At 42.7% G+C, this 15,386-nt stretch overlaps 1 protein-coding gene across 1 annotated transcript; it reads right to left on the bottom strand.

Moving 5' to 3' along the window:
* Nucleotides 1-3,054: 3,054 nt before the first annotated feature.
* LOC306873795 (5-hydroxytryptamine receptor 1F-like) lies at nucleotides 3,055-4,170 on the bottom strand (the record flags this gene model as incomplete). The annotated part of the gene is made up of 1 exon (XM_079423281.1): nucleotides 3,055-4,170. The coding sequence occupies one exon, from the start codon at nucleotides 4,168-4,170 to the stop codon at nucleotides 3,055-3,057; it is 1,116 nt and encodes a 371-aa protein (XP_079279407.1).
* Nucleotides 4,171-15,386: the final 11,216 nt, after the last annotated feature.

The following is a 15,386-nucleotide window of genomic DNA, read 5'->3' on the forward strand; positions in this document are numbered from 1 at the left end:
AAAATACTGTTTTTATCCAACAGAGGGCAGTATTGATTCTATAGTGACTTGGGATAAATTTGGCATTGTGCCAATATTCTGAACCGCATCTCTTTATTTTTCAGAACAAATAAATGAAATTGGCACACATCGTAGAGGCGTCCAATTTTCCCATTGTTTACAGACACTGATGGCATAAGTGAATAACTTCGTTTTAAGAAGACCCCCAAATATAGCTCATTTCAAAATTAATTCTGAGTTGAATATTATTAGTCGGTCAATTATGTGACCATTGTGTTTCTAATCAAAAGCTGCTCATGCAGCAATCTGACTTCCATCTTCCATTCAGATGGAACTGTCTCTTGTCTTCTCTCAGGAGCCTGGCTTTTTTTTTTTTTTTTGCATTGCGCTAACCTTGAAGGTTCTCCAGGGGAGAAGAGCTGTGACTGCCATCTTTGCTTGTGGGTGCTCTGCTCTGTGCCCAGATTTTTCTTGAACCCAATCACTCGAGCCACTGCTTCCATTTGGCTGATGCTGCCTTCAAGTGCACCTGGAAAACTCGCACCTGAGTGAAAAATTCATTATTACGTGCGTCACATTCAAGATGAAAACAAAGATTTGTTAACATTTAACTCCAATAGCTACATCTGAATTCAAAAGTTTGAAAATCATTTCTATTATACTTATTAAAAGCATTTATGCATATTATCGTATCAACTAAATGGTACATGAACAAAGTTGAATGATTAACTTGTTTAACTTTATACAAATGACTAAAATACAGCATGTACAATCAATTTAAGTGTTTTCCTTTTTTGTGTATATTATACAGTAGTCAACATTTGAGGTGGATCAAAAAAGTTAATCATAGTTGCCCTAAGACAAGAACGCTTTTAGGTTTTTGGACAACTTCAAATGTTGACTAGTGTATAATAGAATCTATAGTATAGATTAGTGTTTCTAGAATGTTTCAAATCGTCACACCTTTTCCATCACAACTCAGCAGCTTGTGTATACTTTAATTACGATATTTCCAACTCAACTTGATCACATAATCATTCTGGAGCAAGAGGAAAATGACATTGTGACAAAACACGAACATGCAATCCAAAACCCTTCACTACAGCTGCACTGTGAAGGCATTTACACTTTTAACCCCTTAACTGTCACCCCCCCCCCCCCCCCCCCCCCCCTTGAAAACTTTTTGAAAGTGCACTATTTAAGGTTAAATTGTAATAATTCATGAATGCTTTTGAATACAGACCTAAGATTGGTCTCCTTTTAAAGAAGACAATCAGCAGATTATTGCAGAAGTGAAATAATTTCAAAAAACGAAAGTAAAAAAAAAAGTTATAAGTTTAAATTTACTGTAAATAACATGTACGATATTTAATCCAAATTTGGCATAAAATTAAAGCCATATGTCTAAATATGTTGTGTTCCAAATTTGAAGTTGATATAAAAAAAATTGAGGTTACTATGCAATTTTGTTTAGGCGTTGTACCACAAACAGCCACCGGGTGCCATTCAAACCCCATTGAAGTTTTTTTTATGCACTTTTCTGTAACACATGGATCAATTTCTCTCTCACTCTTACTCCTATCACAAAATAACCACCAAATATGGAATCTTGAGACTCAGACCTTTCCGATGATATGTATTTTGTCAAGATTATAAAAAGTTTTGATTCTATAAGACCGTAATACATTTAAAATATGACACCTCCCACTAAGGGGAGGAGCCCGCTAAAAGATTTTAAAGTACCATTTCTATGGTGAAGCAATATCCGATTTCAAAACGGTTTTCACAGGATGAATTTTGAGATTTTAAGCTTTCAAATGATATATAATATATGATGATTACTAAAACATGTGATGGAAAAAAAAGGAAACGAATAGAATTTTTGTGTCAAAGGTCAGAGCTCCTATTATGGTGTATATGTTTTGAGGTGTGCTCTTGTCATAAATTAATCTATTACTGCTCCTACATAATTTTTTATAACAGACAGTGGTGAAATATCTATTTAGGAGTCTTGGACCTTTCCAATGATATATAGTTTGTCATGATTAGATTAGGATTTAATGGTAATATATTGAAGTAAAGTTAGGTGTCCCGTATACGGGACGGTGACAGTTAAGAGGGATAGCTCACCACAAAATGAAAATTGTCATTACTTACTCACCCACATGGTATTCCAAACTTGTAAGACCTTTGTTCATCTTCAGAACACAAATTAAGATTTTTCATGAAATAGAGCGCTTTCTGACCCTCCATAGACACAACACAACTACTCGTTTAAGGCCCAGAAAGGTAGTAAGGACATCTTTAAAATAGCCCATGTAACATCAGTGGTTCAACCTTAATGTTATGAAGTGGAAGAGAAGAAATTTTGTATTCTTGTAGCTTCATAAATATACGGTTGAACCTCTTAATTTCACATTAACTATTTTACAGATGTCCTTAATACCCTTCTGGGCCTTAAACTTTTCAGTTGTGTTGCAGTCTATGCAGGGTCAGAAAGCTCTTGGATTTCATCTAAAATATCTTAAGTTGTGTTCCGAAGATGAACGAAGGTCTTTTACAGGTTTGGAACAACATTTGTGTGAACTATCCCAAAAATTGGTCACTGACGAAACATTTCATGTAATATACTAAAATATTGAAGATTTTTGTTTCAAAAAATTAATTGTCAGTTTACACAGCAACTTTTTAATGGCTGTTAATGAAGAAAAATTATTTTGGCATCTAGATGGTGTTACAATATATCAGTATAGGGGCAACTGGACCATGCTAACCAGCCAAACTTTTCCCCTTTGGTGGAGTCGATTAACATAACATTTGTGCACCAGACACTTTTTAGTTGTATATAAAATCCTCCATTTCAAAAATACTAAAATATTTAAGTGGAGCAAATGGGTTGTTTTTTTTCATGCACTCATGTCCCAAAGCACTATATAAACAATATACAGATGAAAAGTCTCTGAAAGATGTCATTCTTGCAGAAGTCCAGTGATTTATAGTTATTTGCATGTTTTGTCCCTTAAAACCACATTTTTCTTTCCCTCCCAGTAAGTTTCACGGGATATTCCTGCAACAGAGGGGCAGCAGTCTTTTAAATGCTTTCTTAAAGTCCTCATTAAAGATGGTGTATATTAGCGGATTGATGAGGGAATTGAGGTACCCAAGCCAGGTGAGGAAGTCTGCGAGCACAGCGGAAGTGCTGCAGTTCGGGCAAATATTCACAATCACCTCCTTCAGGAAGAACGGCAACCAACAAACCACGAAGGCTCCCAGGATTAGTCCTAACGTCAAAGCCGCCCGTCTTTCCCTGGCCCCTGGATTCCTGCGGACCTTGATGAGATTACCTGATGAAGAAGTAATACGCACCCTTTCCCCATCTGTCGACGGATCAGAAAATGACTTCTCGGCTGGGCAGAATGTTTCGGGACTGAGGGCGATATCTTTATCAGAGCTCATTCCAGGAAGCATGACGTTGCTCACTGTCTGTTTGACTAATCGGCTGCTCCCTCGACGGTTACGCAGCGTTTCTGCCGCCTTGTAGATCTTGTAGTAAAGAACCAAAATGAGGGTCAGTGGAATATAAAATGCTCCGAAAGTGGAGTAGACAGTGAAAGCCACATGGTCATGCTCAATCAAACAGTCCATGACTTCCCTCTCCCCGTCTTTGTGTTCCACAGGGAATTTCCTCCACACCAAAGGTGGCAGAGACACCAGCACAGACAGTGTCCACAGGGCCAAAATGGTTATGATTGCTCTTTTATATGTGCGTTTCTGAGAATAGGCCACAGCATCGGTAATGGCGCGGTATCGATCCAGCGCAATGGCGGCTAGGTGTAAAATTGAGCAAGTGCAGCATGTAACGTCGACACCCAACCAAAGGTGACACACGATCGGACCAAGAACCCACGTCTCTTCTGCTATGTACACAATGCTGATGGGCATCACTAGAACAGCTACTAGAAGGTCCGTCACAGCTAGAGAGCAAATGAGGTAGTTGGCTGGTTGGTGAAGTTTGCGGGTGATCAGGATAGCAGTGATGACCAGGGAGTTGATAGCGGTGGTCACCACAGCCAGGAAAGAGAGAGTCAGGGAGAGGAGGATCTTACTGGGACTCATCTTGCTGGCCAGAACATCAGACAGATCCACTGATGAGCAGTTGATAGGGTCCATGGTGAAAGTATGGTTGTGGTCTGTAAGGGATGGAGAAAGAAAAAGTATGAGCAGAACTAATTTCCGTTGGAAAACGAAAACACATTGACTTTTCAATTTGCATTGATATCATGAAGTGTGAAATAAAAAATAAAAACATGTTAATACCAACACAAGTCTTAAATCAGTCAAACCATGACACAACTAGAGAATTTGTTTAATATAACCTCATTATTTTAGTAGGTATTTCTTGAATTTATTTCCAATGCGTTTATTTTTATAAAGGAGTCTAGCAGACAGGTATCAAAAGATCATAGTAAAACTGGCATGGAAACATGCCTTTATTATTTATTAATTCAATAAATTTTTATATTATCTACAATAATATTGTCACCAGATATGTATGTCATCAATCCTGCAAATAAAACTCTTTGATTTTCCAACTGTTTCCCCCTTTTTTTAACAGCAACTATATGCAATATAATATGGGGAGCTACTCTTTATCATTTATTTTCAAATGCTTTAAATACATCTGTTTTATTGTTAAAACTTTGTTCCAGACCTTTAGTCTTAAACTATGAAATCTTAAACTAATACAAATATGAATTATTACATTTAAAACTAAAATCGCATTAGCACCAAGAATAAACAAATAATTTCAATATTCATGGAGTGAAAATTATATAATCCATTTTTTATATATATTACAACTGTCTCGGAATTTCAAAAATGTTAAAAATGACATTAAAGGGATAGTTCACCCAAAAATGAAAATTCGGTCATTAATTACTCACCCACATTCATGTTGTTTCAAACCCATAAGACCTTCGTTTCATCATATTTTTGAAGAAATCTGAAAGCTTCTGACACTGCATAGACAGCAAGGGAACTACCATGTTCAAAGTCCAGAAACGTAGGAAGGACATTGTTAAAATAGTCCATGTGTTCTGAAAATGAACAGAGGTCTTACACGATTGGAATGGCATGAGGGTGCAATTAAAGACAGAATTGTCATTTTTGGGTGAACTTTCCTATTTTTAAGTTAAGAATAAAGACAGAATTCTTCTGTGATATTCACTGTTGGACATTGTTAGTGGACAAATTAAAGAATCTACTGAATGCTCTAGTGGCCATTTCTGAGGAAACCCCAGAATTTTTGAGGTACGTCCATTTCAAATGTAAAATCCATCACTCTCTGATACAGTTTGCTATGAAGTTCTCAAGGTGGCAATTTTGTTTGCTCGCCCCCTTGTCCAAATTTACCACCTCATATGAGCACAAGATGGTTTTCAGCATTGCACAGCATGTTTAAAAATGTGCCGGGTACATTACTTAAAAGGTACTTATCCCTTTTTAGTTTTCTGTTTGGTGTAATAGGATTTATGCTTATGCATGCCAAGCCAGATGAAAGCATTTTAAAATGTTTACTATTTGCGTCACTGCTGGTGAAGCTGTAATCTGGCCTGGCAGTAAGATGCTGATAACACTGAGAGACGTTGGCGCCACCCTGTCAATCTAATATTTTCCACATAAGTTTTGGTGATTCTTTTTTCACAGTGCAGTGGAAACACCAGTAAGCACATTGACTGCTCAAAAAGCTGGGAATAGATGGCCAACCCTGTCGTTCTCAATGCTAAGCCATGCTAGTCAGTGTGATCTTAAGATGATCCCAGCTAGCTATTTTCTCCTGCCAGCCATTTCTCACTTCCTACAGTTGGTTAGAACAGGATCAGACTGTGATAATCAGGCTGTTTAAACACTATTGGCACTCTGCCCTCTAATTATATTTTTAAGATTAGCACTATAAATACAGCTTTAAAAGGTAGTAAGCTGCCTTGCTGTGTTTTTTTGTCCTTGTAAAGAATAAAGTCACCAATTCAAAATACTTTTCATAGGCACCAGCTTTATACATCATACAAGAAGCACTCCTCACACAGCATGCATAAAAGCTTTGATTCAAAATTGATTCTGATAGACTCTGGTATTAGCATGTTGCTAATCTAACACTTTGATAAGGTTGCTTTCACACTTGATTCCAAACCTGAGTTCAACAGGGTTCACACTGTATTTTTGGGTCTGAACTGTATGTTTGTGTCATCAAAGCAGCAACTTTGGACATATGGACATACAGTATCTCATAGAAGTGAGTACACCCCTCACATTTTGTAAATATTTTATTATATCTTTTCATGTGACAACACTGAAGAAATGACACTTTGCTACAATGTAAAGTAGTGAGTGTACAGCTTGTATAACAGTGTAAATTAGCTGTCCCCTCAAAATAACTCAACACAGCCATTAATGTCTAAACCGCTGGCCACAAAAGTGAGTACACTCCTAAGTGAAAATGTCCAAATTGGGCCCAAAGCGTCAATATTTTGTGTGGCCACCATTCTTTTCCAGCACTGCCTTAACCCTCTCGGGCATGGAGTTCACCAGAGCTTCACAGGTTGCCACTGGAGTCCTCTTCCACTCCTCCATGACGACATCAAGGAGCTGGTGGATGTTAGAGGCCTTGCGCTCCTCCACCTTCTGTTTGAGGATACCCCACAGATGCTCAATAGGGTTTAGGTCTGGAGACACGCTTGGCCAATCCATCACCTTTACCCTCAGCTTCTTTAGCAAGGCAGTGGTCGTCTTGGAGGTGTGTTTGGGGTCGTTATCATGTTGGAATACTGCCCTGCGGACCAGTCTCTGCTTCAGTATGTCACAGTACATGTTGGCATTCATGGTTCCCTCAATGAACAGAAGCTCCCCAGTGCCGGCAGCACTCATGCAGCCCCAAACCATGACACTCCAACCACCATGCTTGACTGTAGGCAAGACACATTTATCTTTGTACTCCTCACCTTGTTGCCGCCACACACGCTTGACACCATCTGAAGCAAATTTTATCTTGGTCTCATCAAACCACAGGATATGTTTCCCGTAATCCATGTCCTTAGTCTGCTTGTCTTCAGCAAACTGTTTGCGGGCTTTCTTGTGCATCATCTTTAGAAGAGGCTTCCTTCTGGGACGACAGCCATGCAGACCAATTTGATGCAGTGTGTGGCGTATGGTCTGAGAACTGACAGGCTGACCCCCACCCCTTAAACCTCTGCAGCAATGCTGGCTGCACTCATACGTCTATTTCCCAAACAAAACTTCTGGATATGACGCTGAGCAAGTGTACTCAACTTCTTTGGTCGATCATGGTGAGGCCTGTTCTGAGTGGAACCTGTCCTGTTAAACTGCTGTATGGTCTTGGCCACCGTGCTGCAGCTCAGTTTCAGGGTCTTGGCAGTCTTCTTAAAGCCTACACCATCTTTATGTAGAGCAACAAAAAAAAATTTTCAGATCCTCAGAGAGTTCTTTACCATGAGGTGCCACGTTGAACTTCCAGTGACCAGTATGAGAGAGTGAGAGCGATAACACCAAATTTAACACACCTGCTCCACATTCACATCTGAGACCTTGTAACACTAACAAGTCACATGACACCGGGGAGAGAAAATGGCTAATTGGGCCCAATTTGGACATTTTCACTCAGGGGTGTACTCACTGTTGTGGCCAGCGGTTTAGACATTAATGGCTCTGTGTTGAGTTATTTTGAGGGAACAGCTAATTTACACTGTTATACAAGCTGTACACTCACTACTTTACATTGTAGCAAAGTGTAATTTCTTCAGTGTTGTCACATGAAAAGATATAATAAAAAATTTACAAAAATGTGAGGGGTCTATTCACTTCTGTGAGATATTGTATGTCATGTATATGTATGCAACCTAAAACTCACCAATACATGTTGATAAGATATGTGTTTTTCAGGGCCGATGCCGATACCGATTATTACAGATCAAGTAGACAACAGATAACTGATATTTTGAGCTGATATATTGCATATGTCTGGTGTAAAAATGAAAATTAATTAAGGATAACAAGGGCTGTGACAAAAACTCTTTAAATGCTTTTAAATGATTTTATCGGCAAATCAGTTTTTGAAAATGACTGATACCGATAACCACAAAAATATTTAATATTGGTGCCGATAATCAGTTGACCCCTTAAATATACTAGTATATACATACTGTATATATATATTCAATTCAATTTAATATTGCTTTATTGACATGACTGTAAAAAATACAATATTGCCAAAGCTTGAAATATATATAGAGAAATATAATAACAATATATAAATATCAAAATAATAGAATAAAACCATTATAACAATATAAACAAATACACAGTGTAACAAATAAGAACTTGTGTGAACATGTCATACCACAGTGTTTAACATATAAACACACACAGGCTGAGGGTAACTGTGGTAGACATTAGGGAAACACACTGAGGTCAGACATAATACACACATTACCCACATTACACACGTTCACCTGCTGTCTCTCAGGCTGTGGCACGTCCACACATATCTCGCAGCCAGTGCTGCTGTCTGTCCCTCTCCTAGTATTATCTTTATTTGTTCCTCTTCAGTCATGGCTGTAAAGTTCTTTATGATGTTTGTGAATTTGTTGATGTATATGTCTCTGATTGATTTAAATTGGTAACAGTAGGAAGTGTGTCTCTGTCTCGATCTCTCCTGTCTCACAGTGAGCACACACTCTTTGCTCTCTGGGTAACCAGCTCTTTCTGTGTCTGCCGGTCTTGATGGCTAGTCTGTGCTCACTGAGCCTGTACTTGGTCAGGATCTGTCTCTGCTTTGTGTCTTTGACACTGGAGATATTCTTCTAATTCATATTTGAATTTTATAGTTCGATAGAGTTGTAATTTACTATGTGTTTTGGTTTCATGATCCCAATGTTCCAGATATATATTGTTAGATTGTTTGATAATTTGATTTATTTTGATGTTTGGGTGAGAAGCAGTGCTGGTCTGAGACTGATTAGTGTTAGTAGAGTTAGTCAGGTTAGTAAGTCTCAGAACCAGCTGACTGAGTGGACTCTTTTCAGGGTTCAGTTCTTGGGTTTGTAGTGCTTTAAAATGTAGCGATTCTGTGGGACTTGATTTTAGATGCATCCAGAATTTGAGCGATCTTTTTTGTACATTTATAATCAATGGGAAATGGCCTAATTCTGCCCTACATGCATTATTGGGTGTTCTTCTTTGTAATTTTAGAATCATTTTGCAGAATTCTGTGTGTAGGGCTTCTGTTGGATGCCTGTCCCATCTAGTGTAGCTCTGATCACTGAGTGGACCCCAAACCTCACTTCCATACAGCGTTATGGGCTGAATTACACTATCAAAGATTTTTCTCCAAATTGGAAGTGGTATTTCAATATTTTGGAATTTGTTCTTGATTGCATATAGAGCTCTTCGAGCTTTATCTTTGAGAGCATTCACTGCCATACTGAAACTTCCCGATGCAGTGATGATCAGGCCGAGGTAAGTGTACTGCGTCGTGTGTTCTAGGGTGGTGCTGCCTAGACTGTACTGGTATCTGTGTTCCTGACATCTGGACTTTTTCTGAAAGACCATAATGTTGGTCTTTTTGAGGTTTACTGCCAGGGCCCAGTTCAGGCAGTAGTTCTCCAGCAGGTCTAGGTGCTTCTGTAGTCCCTGTGGGGTGGATGACAGCAGCACTAGATCATCTGCATACAGCAAAATCTTGATATTTTTGTGTTGTAGAGTGAGTCCAGGGTCTGTAGACTGTTCCAACTGCACCGCTAATTCATTAATGTAGATGTTGAACAGTGTTGGACTCGTATTGCACATTTGTTGCTTGAATGCATTGATTTAATAATGTCATAAACTTTACCCCCTACACCACTTTGTAAATGTTTGTAATATAATCCGTTGTGCCAAATAGAATCAAATGATTTGTTAAATCGACAATGCATACAAATATTTGTCTGTGTTTAGTCTGTTTTACGTGTTTATTGATTAGGGTGTGTAGGGTGTAAATGTGGTCAGTAGTTCTATAATTAGGAAGAAAGCCAATCTGACTAGGACTCAGGACACTGTGTTCGTTAAGGAAGTTACTATGCTATTGTTTAAAATACTATGCTATTGTTTAAAATACTGCTAAATAACTTCCCCAGATTACTGCTCACACAAATGCCTCTGAAATTATTAGGGTCCAATTTGTCTCCACTCTTGTGAATAGGGGAAATAAGTCCTTGGCTCCAGATGTCAGGAAAACAGCCTGAACTAAGTAGAAGGTTGAATAATTTGAGCACAGCTGTCTGAAGCTCAGGTGTGCGTTTCAGCATTTCATCCAGAATGTTGTCAGGGCCACAAGATTTTTGACATTTTTGGCTTTTGAGTTTTTTCATCAATTCTTCATGTGTAATTGGGAAGTCGAGAGGGTTTTGATTATTTTTAATTATGTTTTCAAAAGTTTGTAGACTTTGTTTGATCTGATCAGAATTGTTAATGAGTTGTTTTGGAGGGATTTCTTTATATAAATTTTCAAAATGTTTTGTCCAAATGTTTCCATCTTGTATTGGCAAGTCTTGAGGTTTTGTTGTGCTCAGATTATTCCACATATCCCAGAAATGATTATGATTTATTGAATGTTCTATTTCTTTTAAACTTTTGGTCAGATGGTGCTTCTTTCTTGCCCTGATAGTGTATTTGTATTGTTTTAATTTTGAACAGTATTCAGTTCATATGTCAGCGTTGTTTGGTTCATGATTCATATTTGATAATTTTCTAAGTTGTTTTCTTAATGTTTTGCAGTCTAAATCAATCCATTTTTCATCTTTTGATGTATTTTTACTAATTTCTTTTCTTTTCTTTTTCAACTCAGTTTTGCAAGCTGCTTTTTATACATGTAATTTATTTCATTTATAGCCAAATTAACACCATCCTTAGTTGTTTCTTTTTTTTTTTTTTTTGTTAATATATGTAGTGATTAGATTTTTCATTTCTTCAGAACTGAGGGCTTGAATACATTTTTCTGTGCTGTCTGAAGCCCATCTGTATCCTGGTTGGATTTGATACATTTTACAGGTTTTGGGTATGTTTTGTGTTAGTGAGTGATGTGTTTTAATATAAATGTTAATTTGGTCATGGTCAAAAAGTGGAGTTTGTTGTTTGACAGTGAATGCACTGAAGGAGGAGGGGTCCATGTCAGTGATGGTATAGTCAACTACACTAGCTCCAAGACCTGAACAACACGTGAACCTCCCTAAAGAGTCCCCTCTGATCCTGCCATTAAGTATGTACAGGCCTGAGGCTCGGCAGAGCTGCATTAATTATCTACCGTTTTTATTTACAGTTTGATCAAGATTGTTTCTTGATGGGAGGTTTTTTGTGAGACTCGGGGGGTTTTCGCCAAAGACATGTTCATTGCCCTTTGGATCTATGTTATCAGGTTCAGATCCAGTTCTTGCATTAAAGTCGCCACACAGCAGCACGTTTCCCTGGGCCTGGAAACGGCTGATCTCTATGTGGATGTTGTTCAGATATTCCTCATCATGATAAGGGGATTCTGCTGGAGGAATGTAGATGGCACAAAGATAAGTGTCAGTGGATGAAATGCCAATTTGATTGTTTAGTTTTAACCAACAATGAAATTTACTTGGTATAATAATAGAAATGTGTTTGGCCAGAGCTTCCCTGTACCACACCAAAATTCCTCCCGAGTCTCGTCCACGGTGGACTGTACTTAATTTAACTGAGGGTACAATTACTTCATAGTAGCCTGAGGGACAGTAGGTAAGCGCACCCTTTCGACACCAGGTTTCAGTGAGAATGATAATGTCAGCATCTTTGTTATTTTTCAGAAAAATTGGGTCTGTGCTTTTAGGACCAAAATTCGAAGAATGAGCTTTGGACTGAGGCCCAGGGCTGCATCATTTCGAGTCTTTGCATATATATATATATATATATATATATAGTCACGGGGTGAAGAATCACACGACAAGGACCGTTCCAATAAATGCCCCGGAGGGTGGATTTATTGTCCCAAAAAGGGAAAAAAAAGGTAACAAACAGGTGTAATAGTGCGCTCGTGCAGTCTGTGCTCTCTTCCTCGGTCCTTGTGCAGGGTGCTCGTGCTCTAAGTGGGCTGTCCGGTCACACGCTGCTGTCTGTAGGAGCAAAGAGATCAGAGAGAGAGTGGTTAGCTGCAGTCTTTCTGGAGGTCCAACTCAACAGTGGCAAGATCTGCTGGGCTTATAATGCTGCCGGCTGACGAGCTGCAGCTGGGCCGGATCAGCCGTTAATGAGGAAGTGCAGGTGCTCTGCCTCCGTTTCCAGGGCGACGCTGATGAAATACCGGGACGCTCGTCACACTCCCCCCCCCTAAGCGTTGTCCTGGTCCTGTTGGAAATGTGAGACAGTAGGGGATTAACAGGGGGTGGGTGGGGAGTGACCCCTGACAGACCTGCAAAAGCTGCCCAGATCCGAGAGAGACCGTCGGCATTGGCGTTCGCGGCCCCGGCGCGGTGACGCACAACGAAGTGGAAGTCCTGGAGCGTGAGGAACCAACGAGTCACCCTGGCATTGGTGTCTTTGGCGCGGGCCATCCACTGGAGGGGCGCGTGGTCCGTGACCAGGGTGAACTTCCGGCCGAGGAGGTAGTAGCGCAGCTCCAGGACTGCCCACTTGACGGCCAGGGCTTCCTTTTCCACGGCGGCGTAGTTTCTCTCGGCTGGGGTCAGCTTCCTGCTGATATACAGGACGGGATGCTCCTCTCCTTCTTGAACTTGTGACAGGACGGCTCCCAGTCCTGTATCGGAGGCATCCGTCTGCAGCAGGAAGGGGCAGCTAAAATCTGGGGCTCGGAGGACAGGCTCGGAAGAGAGCGCCTCCTTGATCCTTTTGAAGGCCTCTTCTGATGCTGACGACCACTGTATCTTCTCCGGCTGCCCCTTCCTGGTCAGATCTGTCAGGGAGGCAGCTAAGGAGGAGAAGTTAGGGATGAAGCAGCGATAATACCCTGCCAACCCCAAGAAGGCTCGTACCTGGCGCTTCGTCGTCGGTCTCGGCGCGTGGCGTACGGCTTCCACCTTTTTCTCCTGTGGGCGAATTAGACCCCGGCCTACTTGGAACCCCAGGTACTTTTCCTCTGAGAGCGCAAGATGGCACTTTCGGGGGTTGGCGGTGAGTCCAGCCCTCCGGAGCTCGGAAAGCACCCTCCGCAGTCTCTCCAGATGATCCTCCCAAGATATGGAATGGACCACCACGTCATCCAGGTAGGCCGCAGCATACGCCTGGTGGGGCCGTAAGAGGACGTCCATCATACGCTGGAACGTGGCGGGTGCCCCGTGGAGGCCGAAGGGAAGGGTCCGGTACTGCCAGTGGCCACTAGGGGTGGAAAAAGCAGTTTTAGGTTTGGCATTTTCTGAAAGGGGTACCTGCCAATAACCCTTTGTGAGGTCCAGCGTTGAGATGTACCGGGCCCTTCCCAACCGATCTAGAAGCTCGTCCACTCGCGGCATGGGGTAGCCGTCAAACTGGGAGACTTCATTCAGGCGTCGATAGTCGTTGCAGAAACGGAGGGTGCCATCCGGTTTCGGGACCAGTACGATCGGACTGGACCATGGGCTGCGTGAAGGCTCGATCACCCCTAACTTCAGCATCTGTTGTATTTCCTCCTCAATGGCTTGCCGACGAGCCTCAGGGACACGATAGGGCCGTTGCCTGACGATAACTCCAGGAGGCGTCTGGATATCATGCTGGATGACGTTGGTCTGCCCGGGAAGAGGGGAGAACACATCGGAGAACTGACCGACCAGGTGCTACAGCTCTCCCTTCTGGGCGGCCGAGAGGTGGGGATTAGTGTCCACAACCACGGGTTCTGTGCAGGCGAGGGCGATGAGCTGGTCCCTAGTCCCAACCCACTTTTTCAGCAAGTTGACGTGGTACAACTGCTCTGGTCTTCGCCGGCCTGGTTGATTCGATAAGTCACCGGCCCGATCTTCTCCAGCACAGTGTACGGCCCTTGCCAGGTAGCTAGGAACTTGCATGCCACTGTGGGGACTAGGACCATGACTCGATCGCCGGGTTGGAATTGCCGTGGCTGGGCCGCCCGGTTGTATTGGCGCTGTTGAGCCTGCTGCGCTTTGCTCAGGTGTTCCCGGACTAATGGCATGACACGGTCGATCCTTTCCCTCATCTCCCTTACGTGCTCGATGACTGAACGATGGGCTGCCGGCTGCTGCTCCCAGGCTTCCTTTGCCACATCCAGGAGACCCCGTGGTTGTCGACCAAAGAGGAGCTCAAATGGGGTGAAGCCAGTTGAGGCTTGGGGGTCCTCACGGATGCCGAAGAGGACGTAGGGGATCATGAGGTCCCAGTCACGCTTGTCTTCAGCCACCACCCGTCTTAACATCTGCTTTAGAGTTTGGTTAAAACGTTCGACCAACCCGTCTGCTTGGGGGTGGTAGACCGTGGTCCTCAACTGCTTCACCTTCAGCAGCCGGCAGAGGTCAGCCATTAGCCGGGACATGAAGGGGGTTCCCTGATCGGTCAGGATCTCCGCTGGGATGCCGACTCGGCTGGACAACAGGAAGAGCTCCTGAACGATGGCTTTTGCTGTGGCCTTCCGCAGGGGGATCGCCTCTGGGTACCGGGTGGCGTAGTCGACAATCACCAGGATGTGTTCATGTCCCCGGGTAGACTTAGGCAACGGCCCTACCAGGTCCATCCCGATGCGCTCGAAGGGCACCTCGATGATGGGCAGCGGTATCAGCGGGCTGGGGGGAGGTTTCCTGGGTGACGTCACTTGGCAGGTGGGGCAGGCCTGGCAAAACAGTTTCACCTCGGCTTCCATTCCTGGCCAGTGAAACCGGTCCCGAATCCGTTGGATCGTGTTGGCCGGCCCGAGATGTCCCGCCATGGGGTGTGAGTGTGCCAACTCCAACACGGTCTCCATCTTCGTACGAGGCACCACCAGCAGTAATTTTTTCTCCCCCCTCCGCTGTGCGACACAGTATAGCAGGCCCTTCTGAACCACAAAATGCGGGAGAGGAAGGGGCCCAGGCTGAACTTCTTTCCCGTCCAGGATCCGTACCTGGGCCCAACAATGCTTCAGCCGGTCGTCTTCCCGTTGTTCCCGGCCAAATGAGCCCCCTCCTGTCACCTGTTGGAATACATCAAAGAAAAGATTAGGATTTAGAGAGGGGGACTCACCATCTCTCCCGCTATCCGAGGCTAGAAGGACGGGGCGTTGATGATGGCGCTTTGTGGGCGCCCGTCTATGGCGGCCCCCCCCCGGGCTGGCAGGCTGGGTGAGAGCCGCTAGGAGGCGGTCAAACCCTGGCCAGTCTCGGCCGATCAACACCGGGACC

The sequence above is a fragment of the Barbus barbus genome (assembly GCF_936440315.1).
Source record: "Barbus barbus genome assembly, chromosome: 8".
Classification (NCBI taxonomy): Eukaryota; Metazoa; Chordata; class Actinopteri; order Cypriniformes; family Cyprinidae; genus Barbus; species Barbus barbus.